At 38.7% G+C, this 17582-nt stretch overlaps 1 protein-coding gene across 12 annotated transcripts in view; it reads right to left on the bottom strand.

Moving 5' to 3' along the window:
* ATE1 (arginyltransferase 1) overlaps nt 1-17582 on the bottom strand; it is a 179730-nt gene that overhangs the window by 105784 nt on the left and 56364 nt on the right. For 9 of the 12 annotated variants that reach the window (XM_088019773.1, XM_028121756.2, XM_088019775.1 and 6 more), the window contains one exon: nt 13729-13761. The exons of the other annotated variants lie outside the window; for them this stretch is intronic. In XM_088019773.1, the coding sequence (XP_087875899.1) occupies nt 13729-13761 (33 nt within the window). The remainder of the gene's footprint in view (nt 1-13728; nt 13762-17582) is intronic. 12 annotated transcript variants of the gene reach the window in all.

The following is a 17582-nucleotide window of genomic DNA, read 5'->3' as shown; positions in this document are numbered from 1 at the left end:
AACTCAGTAATCAGTTGTTTTTATCTAACTTAGCAATCTCATCTCAACCTCTTATTAAATTGTGTGTGTATCTCAGTATCTGTATTTTCACAAATGCTCCTTGCACCCGTTTTAATGTGTTACTGGTTCTTGCACTAATTAATGAGTCAAATAAAATTTGACATGTGTTCATGCTCTATTTGTATGGTTATCATGCTTTTACCTTTCTGAAAATGTAGTTTAATAGTTTTGGAGTTGACCTACTGAGAAGCTCAAGTGAAAACTTAATGGAGCTAAGAAACACGCCAGGGCCCTTCACAGCCTGTCTTTTCTTGACTCTCAAAGTCATTCCCACAGAGCAACAGAGCTCCAACTGTGCTGAGTTTCTCTGTCTTTTTCTCCCTCTCCACTAAGTGTGTGCTTTTGTTTTTGTTTCTGATTCTCCTACGACCAGTAAGTTATCCCCACTAGTGGCAACAATAGTTAGGTTTGGTTTATGGTCTGTTGGATGAATGATGTAGATCTATTCTCCACTGAGTGAGAGGAGACAGAGTTTATTAGGTTTTTTTTTGTCTGTATATTCATGAGTTCAATCAATTAAGGAGAACAGCTCTTTGAGATCTGAACCCATGAGTTTCTGTGTTTACATGTGACCTGTAGCTCAAGTTGCAGAACTGGAGCTCAGAGCTCTAAGTGTCTATGAATTTGTGATTCAGAAAAGTCTTCATTTCTTATTGTATGTGAAACATTTTCCTGCCTTCAGAGGGTATTAATGAATCATACCATCACATTTCCTTATTAGAGGAGCTCTATAAAACTGATTTATAGACACAAGTAAACATTTATACAAATCAAATATTCTCCAAATTCTTAGAAAATAAACTCCTTACAGAAACTGCTAGCTCAGAAACATTTTTAAAATATATCAAACTGGCTTAATAATTTTGGTTTAAGAAAGAAAAAAGGGGGGCACCTGGGTGGCTCAGTTGGTTAAGCATCTGCATTCAGCTCAGATGATGATCTCAGGGTCCTGGGATGCAGTGCTGTGCTGGGCTCCCTGCTCAGTGGGGAGTCCGCTTCCCCCTCTCCCTCTGCTTCCCTCCCTCCCCCTGCTTGTGATCTCTCTCTCTCTCAAATAAATAAAATCTTAAAAAAGGAAAAAGGGTTTATCTTTTCTCAGATTTATTAGTATTAGATATAATATATGAATAGGTTTTTTAAATAATATGAGTTTGTTTTCTAATGAAGAGTCTAAATTTCTAAAACCACTCACTGGTTTATTAATCAAAAAAGTTAACATCATTCCTACATAATGCTCATGATTTTGAAACATGCAAATTTGTGTTAGACTGAATTAAATTATAATTCTGACATTGAAAAATATTTTTAAATTGTGGTAAAATACACATAACATATACCATTTTCAGCATTTTTGAGTGTACATTCACAGGTGCAACCATGGCCACTAACCACCCACAGAACTTTGTCAGCATCCCAAACTGAAACTCTGTATCCACTAAACAGTAACTCCTCAGCCCCTGGGAACCTCTGTTCTACTTTCTGTCTCTATGAATTTGCCTACTCTAGCTACTTCAGGTAAGTGTAATCACATAGTATTTGCCTTTTTGTGACTGGCTTATTTCACTTAGCATTATGTCCTCAACGTCCATCCATGTCATAGCCTATGTCAGAGTCTCCCTCCTTCTTAAGGCTGAATAATATTCCATGGTGTGCACACATCTTGTTTCTCTCTTCATCAGTTCATAGACACTTGGGTCGCTTCTACCTTTTGGCTATTGTGAACAATGCCTCTATGAACACTGGTTTACAATATCTGTTTGAGCCCCCGTTTTCAATTTTTTTGTGAATATACCTAAAAGAGAAATTGCTGGATCATATGGGAAATAGATTTTTAATTTTTTAAGGAACAGCCACTCATCTCCCATAGAGGCTGCACCATTTTACATGACTACAAACAATTCACAAGGGTTCCAATTTCTCCACATCCATGCCAACATTTACTGTTTGCTCTATTTTTGATAATAGCCATCCTAATGGGTGTGAAGGTGGTATCTTACTGTGGGTTTCATTTGCAGTTCCCTAACGACTAGTCATGTTGAGCAACCGACAAACTTTTTTATATATTACGTTTTATGGTGGCTTAAACATAACTTCTAAGATTCTTAAATAATTTTAAAATGTGGATTAATATAAATTAACAAATGTAATAAACAATCTTTGGATAACTAAGTAGATTCTAAGTAAGAATGAACACTAAAACAATGAGCACAGTATTTATAAATTTGTCCTGCTTATTTATATGTGCTATAGAATGACTATATCTTTGGGTCATGTCAATAAACACGTTCATCCTTGCTACTCTGAGAAGATGTAAAAGGGATGCATAAGAAATTTGTGATGTTTGTATTTATGCACTTTCCCAGTCTGCTAAAATGCTTACATAATCAGGTAGTTCTCAATGACCTACCTCCCAGTTTCGAGAACCCAAAGCTATTACTTTATTAAAAGATATAATTCATATGTACCATATTAAAGGCAAAAATAAGAGAGAAATACATTTGGGTATGCAAGGTAACAGGATAACACTTGTTTTTATACAAGAGAGTGAGGAGAATTGTTCTAAGTGTCAGCTTGCTTCAGAACATAATAAAAAGCACAGTGAAAGACAAAACTGGAGGGACTACAGCTAGTACTAAGTTGAGGGAAGTGTATTTTATTTGCCTAGTTTATAATGCCTGAGTCTGAAAGGAAGCTACAGCTGACCCTTGAACAACATGGGGGTTGGGACACCAACACCCCCCGCCCAGCACAGTCGAAAATTCACAAATAACCTTTGACTCCCAAAAACTTAACTACTAACAGCCTGCTAGTGACAGGAAACATAACTGATAACAGAAACAGTCAATTATTTTGTGTTATATGTATTAGATTCTGTGTTCTTACAATAAAGTAAGCTGAAGAAAATATTAATAAAATCATAAGAGAAAATACATTTATAATACTGTACCATAAAAAAAAATCCATGTATTAGTGAATCACAGTTCAAACCTGTATTGTTCAAGAGTCAACTGTACAAAATATGTTAAAATGTTGGCTGAGTTCACTCAGTTTGAGGGAGCTCTTCATTTGAGATCCCTTACTCACTTTAAAAATGAAAAAGTGAGAGTTGGGGTGATAAAGGGGCTTGTCCAAGGTCACAAGACCCATTTAGAGGAATGAGAAGGACCCAAACCTGGAATTCTCAACTTTCGGTTCAGTGTTTTTCTCACTGGACACTGCTTCTGTGGTACCCCCCACGTCAGAACATAATCACAATACAGTAACATGTTCTATTTAATGTAATGAATTAAGATATTTCAGCAACTTACTAAGCCAAAGGATGAATCAAGAAATATATTTCTCAATGACATAATTCTTAGGAAATGAAATGTTTCAAAGCAAGCAAAAAAGTTTACCCTAATATTTATAACTTAAAACTAGAAGCACTGTGATGACAAAAATTTAGAGCTTAAATCATTGAGGAATGGTTTATAGTAAATGTGTTTAATAAGTGTGACAGAAATAAGAAAGGAACAATTTTTGCATTTCTATCGCAGAATACATAAAAATTAAGATGTTAATCTGTTAACTGTTTTCTTTACTTTGACATTTCTTTATATTTTTAAATCCTAACTATCCAACAAAAAGACTTTTAGTGAGGCATCACAAAACACAAGGAAAAGTAACAGAACCCCAAACTTCACAATTCTACAGATTAGTCAATATTTATTGAACACTACAACACCTTAGAATTAAGAGTAACTATCTTAATGAAGTTTACTTAATGTCAATTCAATCTGAGACTTGCTGGAAAAGCATCCCCCCAATGACAACCCAACCTGATATTTTTATTTAGCACTGAATGACTGCAAACATCAAACAAGACTGACATCCCCATGGAAACTAATCCACCACAGGATTTACCATTCAAACGTTTTCTGAAGCATTCATGCACATTTAATGGGTAATGAAAATAGTCAAGGCAGATGACCCTAATTTTGAACACAGCTGAAAGATCCTTTCAATGCAAACCACTATTGCTAAAGGAAGACTGATCTGGCAAAGAGGTACCTGCAATGGACTTCAATTTTAAGATGCCTAAACTAATCTAAGCTCCATGCCAGAAAAATCTTCAACAAGGAAATTTATGGCATTTTTCTCTTTAAGATCTGGTTTTCTATTCTAGTAAGCTTTCTCTTATTCTCAGAATAAATTCTGATATTTTTATCATAGGAGATTGGTTTCCAGGAAAAGACTTCCAGTTTATACAATTTCACTATAAAACATAAGGTTTCAAATAACATTGGCTCAGCTATCATGTGATATCCAGAAGCAAACTGGAGGTAAGTTCATGTATTCAACCAGCACTTACTGAGTGCCTGTGTGAGCCCAGGGAATACTATTCTGACTATCACATAAGAGATGTTTAAGCCCTACTTACTGAAGTAAATAGAGGGCAAACAGGAATAGCTTCGGTTCAACCGATTCTTCGTCAGCAGCCTCAGGAGCAGTCCCACCCCAGCCACAACTGCCCAACAGCCTTCAGACCTAACCGAATGGGAGACCAATCAAATGATAATCCCAATGAGCTGGGGGATCTGGCTCCAGAATTCTAACTGGTGCCTCTGCCCAACACTACTCTGCCTGATTCTACAGTATAGGGGACTCAGCCCGAAAACTACATGACTCTTCCCCAACCCATGAAACTAGAAAAAACAGCACCCCTCACTTGTATCTCCCTTTTGCCCAGTGGATCAAGCCACAGCCTAGCTTTCCTTTTCTAATCATTCAATACCAATAGCAGCCTGACAGCCATTCTCTGAGATCTAGCCCCTGTTCAGATACCTCTGTTTGCCCAAGTCCTGGCTCTCCACACACAGCTGGTGCTCCCAGGCCCCAGACCAGACAGCAGGTCACCCGGCTGAACCCTCTTCCTACGCTTCTCTCCACGGCTCTCCAGTTCAGGCCAGCTCTCTGGCTACCAGATCCTCAGCATTCTCCTTGTTTGGTAAAATTGTTTTAACTCCCCTCCCAAGTTTAACAGCTCAGTCTTCTCCATTTCACCCCTCCACTACTACCTCTACAAGCCCCCTTCAATTCTAACAAGACCCGGTTTGGGTAACAGCCATTCCCTCTTCCAATTTCTGGCCACTGGAGATATCTTGACATCTCTTGACCAGAGCCACCCCAAGCAATGATCCTTCATTTGCTTGCAGACTGAAGAGATGGTTAGGTTTTTATGGTCCTTTTTTTTTTCTGCTGCTACCTGCAGCTTGCAATCAGTGCACATACACACACCCAGATGTCCACATTATTCCAGTCTATCACAGAGCTCTAAGTGAGAAGCAAAGTAGCTCTCAACTTCAAAAAGAGCTTAGAAAGATGGTTTTACAAGCTATCAAAAAATACTAATGGCTAACATTTAAAATGAAGAGTATTAACTACATAGCTAATATTTAAATATTTCCTAAAGCACATCTATTTCAATATGTAATACTATCTTGGGGAATAGTAAAACTGCAAACACTACACTACAGGGATGAAGTAAGGCAGCAAGATATCAAGCTGAATCCAATCTTTTCTACAATATTTTAGAAAATTAAAGGATGAAGGGATCCCCTGGGTGGCTCAGTCATTAAGCATCTGCCTTCGGCTCAGGTCATGATCCCAGGGTCCTGGGATCGAGCCCCGCATCGGGCTCCCTGCTCCACAGGCAGCCTGCTTCTCCCTCTCCCGCTCATCCTGCTTCTGTTCCCTCTCTCGCTGTGTCTCTCTCTGTCAAATAAATAAAATCTATAAAATAAATAAATAAATAAATAAAGGATGAAGAAATGATATACGCCTTTTTCCCCCAGCTTTATTTACACATGATAAAATTCACCCGTTTTAAGTGTAAAATTCTGCGTATTTTTAGCAAATTTATAGAATTGTGGAATCATCACCACAATCCAATTTGGGATCATCTCTATCACCCCCAAAACTCCCATGAGACCCTTTGTATTAAGCCTCCACTCTTATCTCTAATTCTATTGATCTCCCTTCTGACTCTCTCAATTTCCTTTTTTTGGGTAATTCATTTAAACTGAAACACAATATGTAGCCCCCTGTGTCTGGCTTCTTTCACATCATGTTTGCAAGGTTCACCCATGTTGTAACCTATATCCTAACTGGTGCCTGTTTACTGCTCAACAGTATTCCACTGTATGGATGGACATTTATTCACTTACCAGTTGACAGACATTTGAATTATTTCCAGCTTTTGGCCATTATGAATAATGCTACTATGAACATTCACATCCAAGTCTTTGGATGTATATTTTCATTTTGCTTGGGTATATTCCTATCTTGAATATTTTGAGGAAATGCAAAACCATGGCTATACCATTTTAACAACCCCACCCCAATGCAGAAGGTTGCCAGTTTCTCCACACCTTGCCAACACCTGTTACTGTCTTTTGATGACAGCCATTCTAGTGGGTTTGTGGTGGTATCTCTTTGAGGTTTTAACCTGCATTTCCCTAATGGATGGTGAGCATCTTTTCGTGTCCTTATTAACCATTTGTATGTTTTCTCTGGTGAAAGATATAATCAAGTCTTTTGCCTATTTTCTAACTACACTGCCCGTCTTATTATTATTGAGTTATGAGTTCTTTCTGTTATTGAGTCTAACAATTCCAGTTTGATCAGAGATGATTTCAATCCTTTTCAATTACTGAGATATGCATAATGGTACAGCCTCTGATCTGTCTTAGTAAATGTTCCCTGTGTACTTGAAAAACTACGTATCATTATTGGGTGTAGTGTTCAATAGAGGTCAATGAAGTAAAACTATGCGATGGTGTTGTTCACATCCTCTATGGTCCTTCTAGTTTTCTAATTGTTCTGTCAACTATGGAGAAAGTTGTCCCAAAGTCTCCAACTATAAGTGTGGGTCGGACTCTTTCCCCTCTCAGTTCCACTGGTTTTTGCTTCATGTATTCCTGGGCTCTTATTATTGTCTCACATTTTGGATTACCGTGTCTTTATATGATGAACTGACCACTTTATCTCTATGAAACATCCCTCTTCCTTTCAGATACAAGCCTTTGCCCTAAGTCTACTTTGTCAGATACGAATATAGTCACTCCAACTTTCTTATGATTAGCATTTGCATGATTTGCCTTACTCTGGCCTTTTACTTTTAAATGATCCATGTCTGCACAGTTAAGAGAGTTTGCTTTTTTTTTTAATCTAATCTGATAATCTCTTTTTTAATTTTGTTTTTTATTTGAAAGAACGAGAGAGAGAGAGAGAGACAGCACATGAGCAGAGGGAGAGGGAGAATCAAGACTCCCCTGCTGAGCAGGGAGCCCAACGTGGGGCTCAATCCCAGGACCCTGGGTTCATGACCTGAGCTGAAGGCAGACACTTAACTGACCTAGCTACCCAGGCGCCCCAATCTCTGACTTTTAATTGGAGTGTTTGGATAGCCACTGGCCATATGTGGCTGCATAAGTTAACTCAAATCTTAAAAATTTAAAATTCAGGTGCTAAAAAGCTCAGTACCTACGTAGGACCACTAGCTACATACATGCTTGAGACAGTGTAGATATAGAACATGTCGATATAGCAGAGTCCGGGTTCAGATCATTTATATTTAATGTAATCAGTACGGCTGGATTTAAGTGGACATCTTGCTATTTGCTTTCTATCTGTCTCACTTGTTCTTTGTTCACCTTTCCTTCTTTTTCTGCCTTTCATGAGACTGTTATCATGGCAGTTATTTTCCCTACTGACTTAACAACTGTATCTCTTTGTTTTTAAGGCTGCTCTAGGACAGTAGTTTTCAATAGGGAGCCAATTTACCCCTTTGGGACATTTGGCAAAATCTGTAAACATTTTGTTTCAACTTAGGGGGAGGGTGCTACTGGCATCTATTGGGTAGAAGCCAGAGATGTTGCTAAGCATCACACAATGCACAGGAGAGCACCCACAAGAAAGATTTAACCGATCCAAAATGTCAACAGTGCCAAGCTTGAGCAATCTTGCCCTTGGGTTTACAAAATACATCTCGAATTATCACTTCATGTAGTGCAAGAATCTTATAGCATTACCAGAGGGGATGGGGGGTTGGGTGAAACAGGTGATGGGGACTAAGGAGGGTACCTGTTGTGATGAGCACCGGGCAATGTATGGAACTGTGGAACCACTATATTGTATATCTGAAACTAATATGACACTATGTGTTAACTAATTAGAATTAAAATTAAAACTTTTAAAAGAAGAATCTTATAGCAGTATTATTTCATTTTCTCCTTCCTATCTTATTATTGCCACATACCAACAGCTGTGATGTTGAGCTCAACCAATGTACCTCTCCGGGCTCAATTTTCCTTAGAACAAAACTGGGAATATCTACCTCACAGACATTCTGTGAGAATTAAAACTACATAAGCAAAGAGCTTAGCATAGTACCCATCCACTATAGGTGCTAACATCTCGATGTTATTATGATACCTGTTGAATGAAGGAAGATTGGAATTGATCTGAAATGAAACAGAAGGACATACCTGAACAGAAACCTAAGCCACCTACATTCACACGTGGTGAAATGTCTTACAAACACCTCTCCTGTAACTCTCCGCCTCCGAAATGCCGACAAGACTGCACCCTACTGGACTGGCTGGCAAAGCGTGATTCGGGAGAGAATTTCAAGAATCTTTTAGCCTCTGATATATAATCCCCTTTATTTACCTACATTTAATTGAAGACATCTGTAGGTGGTGCCACACAAAATGTAATTCAGACTTAGAAATGTCAATAAAAATGTCTGTAAGGGAGAGGTCCGATGTAAACCTAGCAGGGGAGTGCACATCAGCAGCCACAGAGCCACATGAAATTAGGAATATAATGGAAATATGTTGCCTGACTTGACGAGGTGATAAAAGCTCTTTTCCCATAAAGCTTAATGAGCTCTATTAGTCTTCAGCTTACAGGAATGTAAAAGGGTCAGCCCCACAGAGGGAAGTAACTGACTCTCCACACATGGCTCCATTCAAATGACAGCAGATCAAATTACTGATGTAATTACTATAACCTGACAATTTCGTTAGATTCATGTGGCAGTTAACTGTTTAGGACTTACAACAAAGGGACATGGTTCATTCATACTAGTTTTGTGAACAAAGTGAAGTTTAGAGTATTCTTCATTTTCAACTGCAAGTCTCATGTATTTTACGGTCTCTACCAGAATTATTTTTCTTTTCTTTTTTTTAAAGACTTTATTTATTTGACAGAGAGACACAGCCAAAGAGGGAACAGAAGCAGGGGGAGTGGGAGAGGGAGAAGCAGGCCTCCCGCCAAGCAAGGAGCCCGATGCGGGGCTCGATCCCCAGGACCCTGGGACCATGACCTGAGCCAAAGGCAGACACTTAATGCCTGCGCCACCCAAGCGCCCCGAATTATTATTTTTTTTAATCAAAATTAGGGAAGGTGTTTGGGTATTTATCGTATGTGTAATTTTCCTTCTCCAGCTAAAACATAAGCTTAATGGCAAAATTAAACATTTGGGACTCCTAACACTCTCTTACTTTGGCTTTGCTTTGGCTCACAGGCAAAGGAGGTGGCAAAGGAACAGAATCCTGAGCTCAGCGCTGTTGGAAATTTGGGGGATAGCAGCCACTAACTACGCCATTAGGCAGCCCCTGCAAAATTCCAGACTAGAAAAATTTCAACAGAAAGCCCTCAAGGTATTCCCCAAATACTTCAAGCAAACAAAAGCACATTGGTCATCTCTAATTTTGATTTTTTTTTTCCTTTCCCCATGTCCATAAGCTCAGTAAGAAAAGAGATTTAAACAAGGTAAAACACCACTCCGGATCATTAAGTGGAAAAAGCAGATCAGACAGAAAATGACAGAAACTATCACTAAAATTTGATCATACTTTCCCTCTACTGTTCACCAAAGATTAAAGCTTCTGCACACAGATTCTCAATATTTAGCCAGATGTAATTAAAAAACTGTTTGGTACAACTCTAGCTGTACAGATGGTAAACTCCAAGCCCTATCTACACCAGAGAGCATCCAAAGATAAAAAAGACAAAGATCCTGATCTTAAGTAGCTATAATCTTGCTAGGAAGACTGTTAACCATATTGAAACATAAATATTAAGCCTTGTGTGTTTTTAGCTGACCACTGCCAAATTATGGGTAAAATCCTGTTACTTGCAGCCTCAGCCCCACCTGGCTTATTCATTCATCCAACCATTCAGCAAATATTTATCCAGTGCCTCCACTGTACTATTTACTATACTAAAATCAGAAACACAAGGAAGCAAGAAAAACAGGGTCCTCTCTCATTGGGCTTACATTTGAGAAAAATCCATTAGTGAGGTCTATTTAGAAGGATTTTTGCCATTGTTAACACTGCCCCAGTAGTGCAGTGGACATCAAGAGCCAGCCTCCTTATTCACTCCATTTCCAGGTAAGCCAATCCAGCCTAAACGTCTTCTGCTCAAAACCATTCTTCCTGGTTACTCCACGAAGCTCTTGCTGAAATCAGAGTTCAGCTTTAAACCTTATCAGCATTCTCTTCACCTAAACTCCTGCAATTTCTCCCTACCCACCTTTTTCCCCCAAGACTAGACCCTGTTTGCACGTCCATCAGAGACTTGCCTGATGTACTTTCCAAACACTGACTACAAAAGTCACCACTAAAAACCTACCAAGGTATCTCTTCCCCCCATTGTGGCTCCTTCATGGAAGAGCAAAGGGTGAAACAATTTAACATCTTGTGTATCTTCTTAATTAATTTCTGTATGCTTAAATTATTTTTAAACTGAGATCTGCATGTATAATCTTGCATCCTACTTCGTTCACTGTTTTGTTCATTAACACATACTCATGAACATGTATATGCATAAATCCCAATTTTAATGGCTGTAGAGTGTTCTATCCATAATATGGCTGTCTATACCATTATTTACTTGACCTCCTCCTACTGCTGGACATTTAGACTGTTTATAAATTTTTTGCCATTATAAATAATGCTGTTAGGGCACCTGGGTGGCTCAGATGGTTAAGTGTCGGCTCAGGTCATGATCTCCAGGTCCTGGGATCAAGCCCCATGTCAGGCTCCCAGCTCAGCAGGGAGCCTGCTTCTCCTTCTCCCTCTGCCTCTCCCCCGTTTGTGCCCTCTCTGTCTCTCTCTCAAATGAATAAGTTAAAAAAAAAAAAATCTTAAAAATAAATAAATAAATAAAGCTGTAATAAACATTTATGCAAGTTTTGTCCTCACTTCTGATTATTTCCCTGGCAGTGATTCTTAGACTAAAATTAGTCAGGCACACAACCCACAGGTATGAATTTATATAGGGTGTTTAATGTAGATAACCAAACTGATTTCTGTATAGGAGAAAGTTTAAAAACATCCCATCCCATCATACCATCCTAAGCATTCATTAAAAAAAAAAAAATTCTGGGCACCTGGGTGGCTCAGATGGTTATGCGTCTGCCTTCAGCTCAGGTCAGGATCCTAGAGTCCTGGGATCGGGTCCCGCATCGGGCTCCCTGCTCCTTGGGAGCCTGCTTCTCCCTCTGCCTCTCTCTCTCTCTCTCTCTCTCTGTCTCTCATGAATAAATAAAATCTTTAAAAAAAAAAAATTCTAAACAGGTAAGCAAGCATTTATCATTGTTCTTTTAAACTACACTTCTTTGATTACTTACAAGGTTAAACTCTTAAAACATTTATTATCATTTGTATTTCACCACACTATCTCATAAAATCCAACGAAAAATTATGGGAAAGAAAATAGTACATTTTAAAATTGATTCCAGGAGATCATTAAGTATAATAACCTTGTTATCACACTTTCCCCAAACTGCCTTTTAACTGTGTATGTTTTCATGAACAAAATTATGGATTTTTAACAGAAGCAAATCTTATTTTTATTTTTCCATCCTTTCCTTTGTGATACTTCCCATTCTGCTATGCTTAAAAAATGCTTCAAATGAAGAGTAAGTTGTATAATTTATACTGTCTTCAAATTTCTTACGGTTTGCTTTTATTGTTTTCGCCCTAAACTTTACTTAAAATTCTATGTGACAGGCATTGTGTTCAGTGTTTGCCACACACTATTTCATTTCATTTTAATAACTATAAAGTATTACCATTTCCATCTTTAGATTAACCAAAAGATGAAATGACTTGCTCATAGGCCAACCAAGCCTCTGACATTTCAAAGCCCAGAGTCTGTCCAAACAGCTTCGTTTCCCCCTTGATCCTGGATATTTAGAAAATGTGACCAAACTTGGATGGTACTCTCTGGCCTCGTCAGTTTCCCCTGGCAATCATCAAACTGGTCTCTACGAGTATTTAATGTGCTAGGCTGGGCTACACCATACACCCACAACGTTTCAGTAATTTCATGAACACAGTGTTACTGAAGCAGAACAGGGAACACTGGCTCTGTATGGAGAGGTGCAGGAGGGCCAGGCAGTGGACAAAACCTCGAGGCTCAACCTGGAGAGGGATAGGATTTGAACAAGCTGGGAATGGGGGAAGGGAACATAAAGTGCAATAAACAGAAGCAAAAGGAAGGACAAGGGAAAGGCAGAGAACAGTGTCTTATTGTGTGGGGCTGCAGTACATACAGTCCAAGAGGAAAATACAAAATATCACTAAGGTTTGAGTAGCGCTTTATTTATTGAACTCACTTGAACTCATGACCCTGGGATTAAGACCTGAGCCTGATCCACCCAGGTGCCCCTGAGTAGCACTCTAAAAACGCTGCCATGTCCACTGCTTCATCGGAAAGGTAAGAATTATCATTTGCATTTTAAAGATAAGAAAAGACTTCCCAGACTCAGGGAAGTTGCGATTTGCCCAGTGTGACAACTAAGGGAAGGCATGCTCTGAAAACCAGCTTTGGTTCTGAGTGCAAGCATCTCTACTCCGCGGCCTCCTCTCCCCTCCTCCTTCCTCAAAGCCTCACCCATTTGTGTCAACTCACAGGTCAGCTGCTTTCCTAAATATCTTTATCTCACAATGTTGTCACCGGGAGTCTCAGCTCTACCCTGCAGAACTATTATAAGGACTCAAGGTAGAAGTGAATGATGCACTGAGAGAAGGGGAGGGGAAGGCAGGGGAGAGGAGCGGGGAGAAAGGGAGGGAGGGAGGGAGGAGGGGGCGGAGAGGGAGACAGAGGAAGGGAGCATGCGTGTGTTTAAGAAAAGCTCAGTAACAGGTAAGTCCTTTGCTCTTCCCTCATCAAATCTGGGGTTTGAAAAAGTGCTCTCAAACCAACAGAAACTTGCCTGACAACATCCCCCCCACCCCCTTGACTCCTGCAGCTCTTGGTTACCGGTTAACAGCCAGGGCAGTTAAGACAGAATAAGGCTAGTGTCAACAGTTAGGAAGGAAGCAGATACAATAAGGCTCTTTACAATGCAAGACTGATTTCAGTTTACTCAAAAAAAAGAAAATGTTCTTAAAAAGAAGCAATGACCTGTTATGAAGGTGAGCAGTTTTATAACTTAACAGGAATTCTTATTCTAAACAAAGTCTGTATTCATCTCCTTACCATTATTGAAGAGTATGTGTTAAAACAAAATGATCACCTCTAATTTACCAAATAAATGCCTAACAAAACATACCAACAGTGGCGTCCAATTAGTGATCCTAGTATTAAGGTCAGGGAGTAAACTCTTACCTCCAGAGGTGAGCTGCAAAGGAACCTTGTGAACTGAAGAGTCACATTTGAATATCAGGATCAGTTTCATCAATAAATGGGAAGCAAAAGACAACAAAAAAGGAAAAATTATTATTACATATCTTTTCACTAACAGCATATAAAGTAAACTTTAAAGTCAATAAAATTAATGTTTTTGATACACTGTGTGGTTCATCCAGAGTATAGAAAAGTTCAATCTAGCCCACAGTTAGTATTTGAATTAGTTGAAATAAAATCTGCATAAAATCTATATAAAAATGAATTAAAGCACAACAAATTAGTCTTAAAAGCTTTCATTTTTTAAGGTTTCCCCTTACAACCCCTACATAATAAAACATCCTCCAAGGGAGGAGTTAGCAATCTTCCTGACAATGAATGCCACAGGCAAAATTAAGTAAAGGCCAAGAGAAGGAAAAGATAGAAACCAAAGGGGAACCAAGAAAAGAAACAAAAAGTCAAGAGCAGGCGAGGAGGCTGGGCGAGCAAGAGTGAGGGAAGGGGAGTCACCTCCACACCAGTGCCTGGCCCCAGCGTTCACCCCTCAGCCTTTCTCTTTCTCAGCTCACATGCATCCTTATTCTATCATCTCTTTCTCTGACACATGCCGAGGCTGACAGAATTTCATCTGAAACTAAGTGTTATATATGCCATTTCTCAGCATTTAAATAAAAAAACACAAATTTTGGCAGAGTAGGGAAGAGCCAGGAGCAAATAACAAAGCAAACTGCAGGTTAGCTCTGAAACGAGGACTGTCACATAACTCCATATATATTCATGATGATAATTCATATTTTTAGATGTTATTTATAAAATCAATATTTCAAATCCTTTGAGAGTTACTGTAATAGTAAAATACCCAAGTAGTATAAACTATTGATCTTTCTGAATGCAAAATAACAATAAAATAGGCCTGTTTCCAAGCACTCTTGAACTTCCTCTCCACAACAAAGCTAGTTAGTACTCACAGGGAATACAAATAATTTGATTCTCTTTTAGAGATACACTTGAAATATTTCCCAATGAAATTACATGATGTCTGGGATTTCCTTCAAAATCACTGGGGGGTCAGGAGGGAACTACTGTAGGATAGTGTGTAGATTAAAACAAGACTGGCCATTATATTAAACTGGCAAGAACAGAAGATGAATATAATGCAGATTCATAAAAATGACTTTATTTTGTGAATATTTCCAGTTCTCTATAATAAAGTTTAAAAAGTATATCAGACACTTTCTCCCCACAAAACTAAAGCAAATATATTCATAAAATGTCACTAGTGCACACCAAAGCCATGTAATTAACTAGTATCATTTAGGCCCTAGTTATTTTAGTAACTTTTGTCTTAATTTAAATACCAATATGCAATTTGATTATATTAACTGTTAAGAGAACTTTCTGAAAGTGCAAGATATACCAAAATTTTAAGTTTTCATAATGCTGATATGTAACAAATTAATTCTGTCAAAATTTAAAGTGCAATCTTGTGATCTTAGATTATTTTCATAGTAGCCCAACACAAGACAATCCCTACTCTTCCTCCCAGGAGTAAAAAGTAAGAACTGAAAGTTTTAACAGTGGAGAAAAATGAGGTATCACGATTTTTTTTTTTAAGATTTTATTTATTTATTTGAGAGAGAGAGAATGAGAGATAGAGAGCACGAGAGGGAAGAGGGTCAGAGGGAGAAGCAGACTCCCTGCTGAGCAGGGAGCCCGATGCGGGACTCGATCCCAGGACTCCAGGATCATGACCTGAGCCGAAGGCAGTCGCTTAACCAACTGAGCCACCCAGGCACCCGAGGTATGGCGAATTTTTATTTCAAAATGAAAAAGTTGCTCTTGCACGGTTTCTGGGCTTTTCTCTACTATGTGCATGTCAACTATATGGTACGCATTATACTTCAGAACTGAAAAGTAGTTCTGGTTCAGTAGTAACTGTATCAGTTAGGATGGGGGTCACTTTAAATAATAAAGAGAAGCATATGATTACTCTCCAAGACTATGAAGGTCTCCTTGCAGGTCCAGTAACTGACACACACCTTTGTCACGTGTGTATGTAACATTCCCGTCACAGCTTTTTCAAAATAGACCTAAAAATTCCTACCCTGCTTGAAGCTGCCGAAACATGAAGTACATAAGTAAAAGTTCTCAATTCCCGAAGCAGTAAAAACAGAGTAACAAATCACAAGGCCCACATTCACTCTCCTATTCAAAGGACATGAAAAGGTCCAAAAATGCTACTTCTTGATTAGTGCACCAGAAAACCCACTGCTAGTTCCCTTCAGTTAGTTAGTAAATTTTCATTGTGAAACGACACATGTTATATTCAGTACAAATGGCAATACTTTGAAAAAGAACTATAAAAAAGCAAATTAATTATTACAATATATTTGTACATACACTATAACTGACAGTAGAAATAGATGCCTTCTAACAAATACCATCAGAATGTCTGATCAGTATAAAAATGGCTCAATGCTGCTGTTACAGCAACTAAAAAAACTATGGCCACATTCCGTAGTCCACATTAATACCACTTTTCTAACAGTTATATTAATGCAGCTATTTAAAAAATATTACGTTATGGGCATAGTTAATAAGCTTAAGGGAAAGATCCTATTTTAGATATTTAGGCAAAATGTTGAGAAAATAAAGAATTTAATATGTTTACAAAATATCTTACTGATTTTACAGATAGGAATATACTTCGTCATTCCATAAACAATTGGAAGTAAATATAGCCATAGTTTTTATCTTTCTATGTATCTATTTTATTTTTTTTTATTTTTAAAGATTTATTTATTTATTTGACAGAGAGATACAGCAAGAGAGGGAACACAAGCAGGGGCAGAGGGAGAGGGAGAAGCAGGCTTCCTGCTGAGCAGGGAGCCTGATGCGGGGCTCGATTCCAAGACCCTGGGATCATGACCTGAGCCAAAGGCAGACGCTTAATGACTGAGCCACCCAGGCGCCCTCTTTCTATGTATCTATTTTAAAGACTACTTCTGAGAAATGTTGATTTAATATAGTTGAAAATAGGAACAACCTGCCTGACATTTGGCTTTTCAAACGCAAACAGGTAAGTTTCTCAATACCAACATTAATAACATTATTACTTGGACTCACTTGCTAAAATTCATAAAAATTTTGTCAATGATCTCGTCCACTCCTGAATTTTTTTTTTAAGATTTTATTTATTTGACAGAAAGTGAGAGAGCAACAAGCAGGGGGAGCAGCAGAGAGAAAAGGAGAAGCAGGCTCCCCACGGAGCAAGGAGGCCAATGTGCGGTTCTCATGACCTGAGCAGAAGGCAGACGCTTAACAATTGAGCCACCCAGGCACCCCTGAATTTTTTTTAATTTTATTTATTTTTTGACAGAGAGAGAGAGACAGCGAGAGAGGGAACACAAGCAGGGGGAGTGGGAGAGGGAGAAGCAGGCTTCCCACTGAGCAGGGAGCCCGATGCGGGGCTCGATCCCAGGACCCTGGGATCATGACCTGAGTCCAAGGCAGACGCTTAAGGACTGAACCACCCAGGCACCCCGCCCCTGAATTTTTTTAAATAATAAGAAGTATGTTCCTTATTTAGCATCCAGGCATAAAGGGCATCAGTACCATTTAAGAAACCTTTCAGGCCTCTAAAAAGGAAAAAAGGATAGACCCAGATCAGTTCTCATGTTCCACACTACTTACTGACCTTGCTTCTCTTAAAGTATTCTTATCACTACTAGCTCCATTGGTAGCCTATGTCATTAATACCCCATTCCTTCCAGAGAAGCACTTAGTGCTTACTAAAATTTTCTCAACAGTTTTCCAAGCACACAAAATTGTAGTTA

Source organism: Eumetopias jubatus, unplaced genomic scaffold (assembly GCF_037043125.1).
Source record: "Eumetopias jubatus isolate StellerSeaLion01/CBP00866 unplaced genomic scaffold, mEumJub1_p1.0 scaffold_17, whole genome shotgun sequence".
Lineage (NCBI taxonomy): Eukaryota > Metazoa > Chordata > Mammalia > Carnivora > Otariidae > Eumetopias > Eumetopias jubatus.
This window is presented reverse-complemented; position numbering and strand designations above follow the sequence as displayed.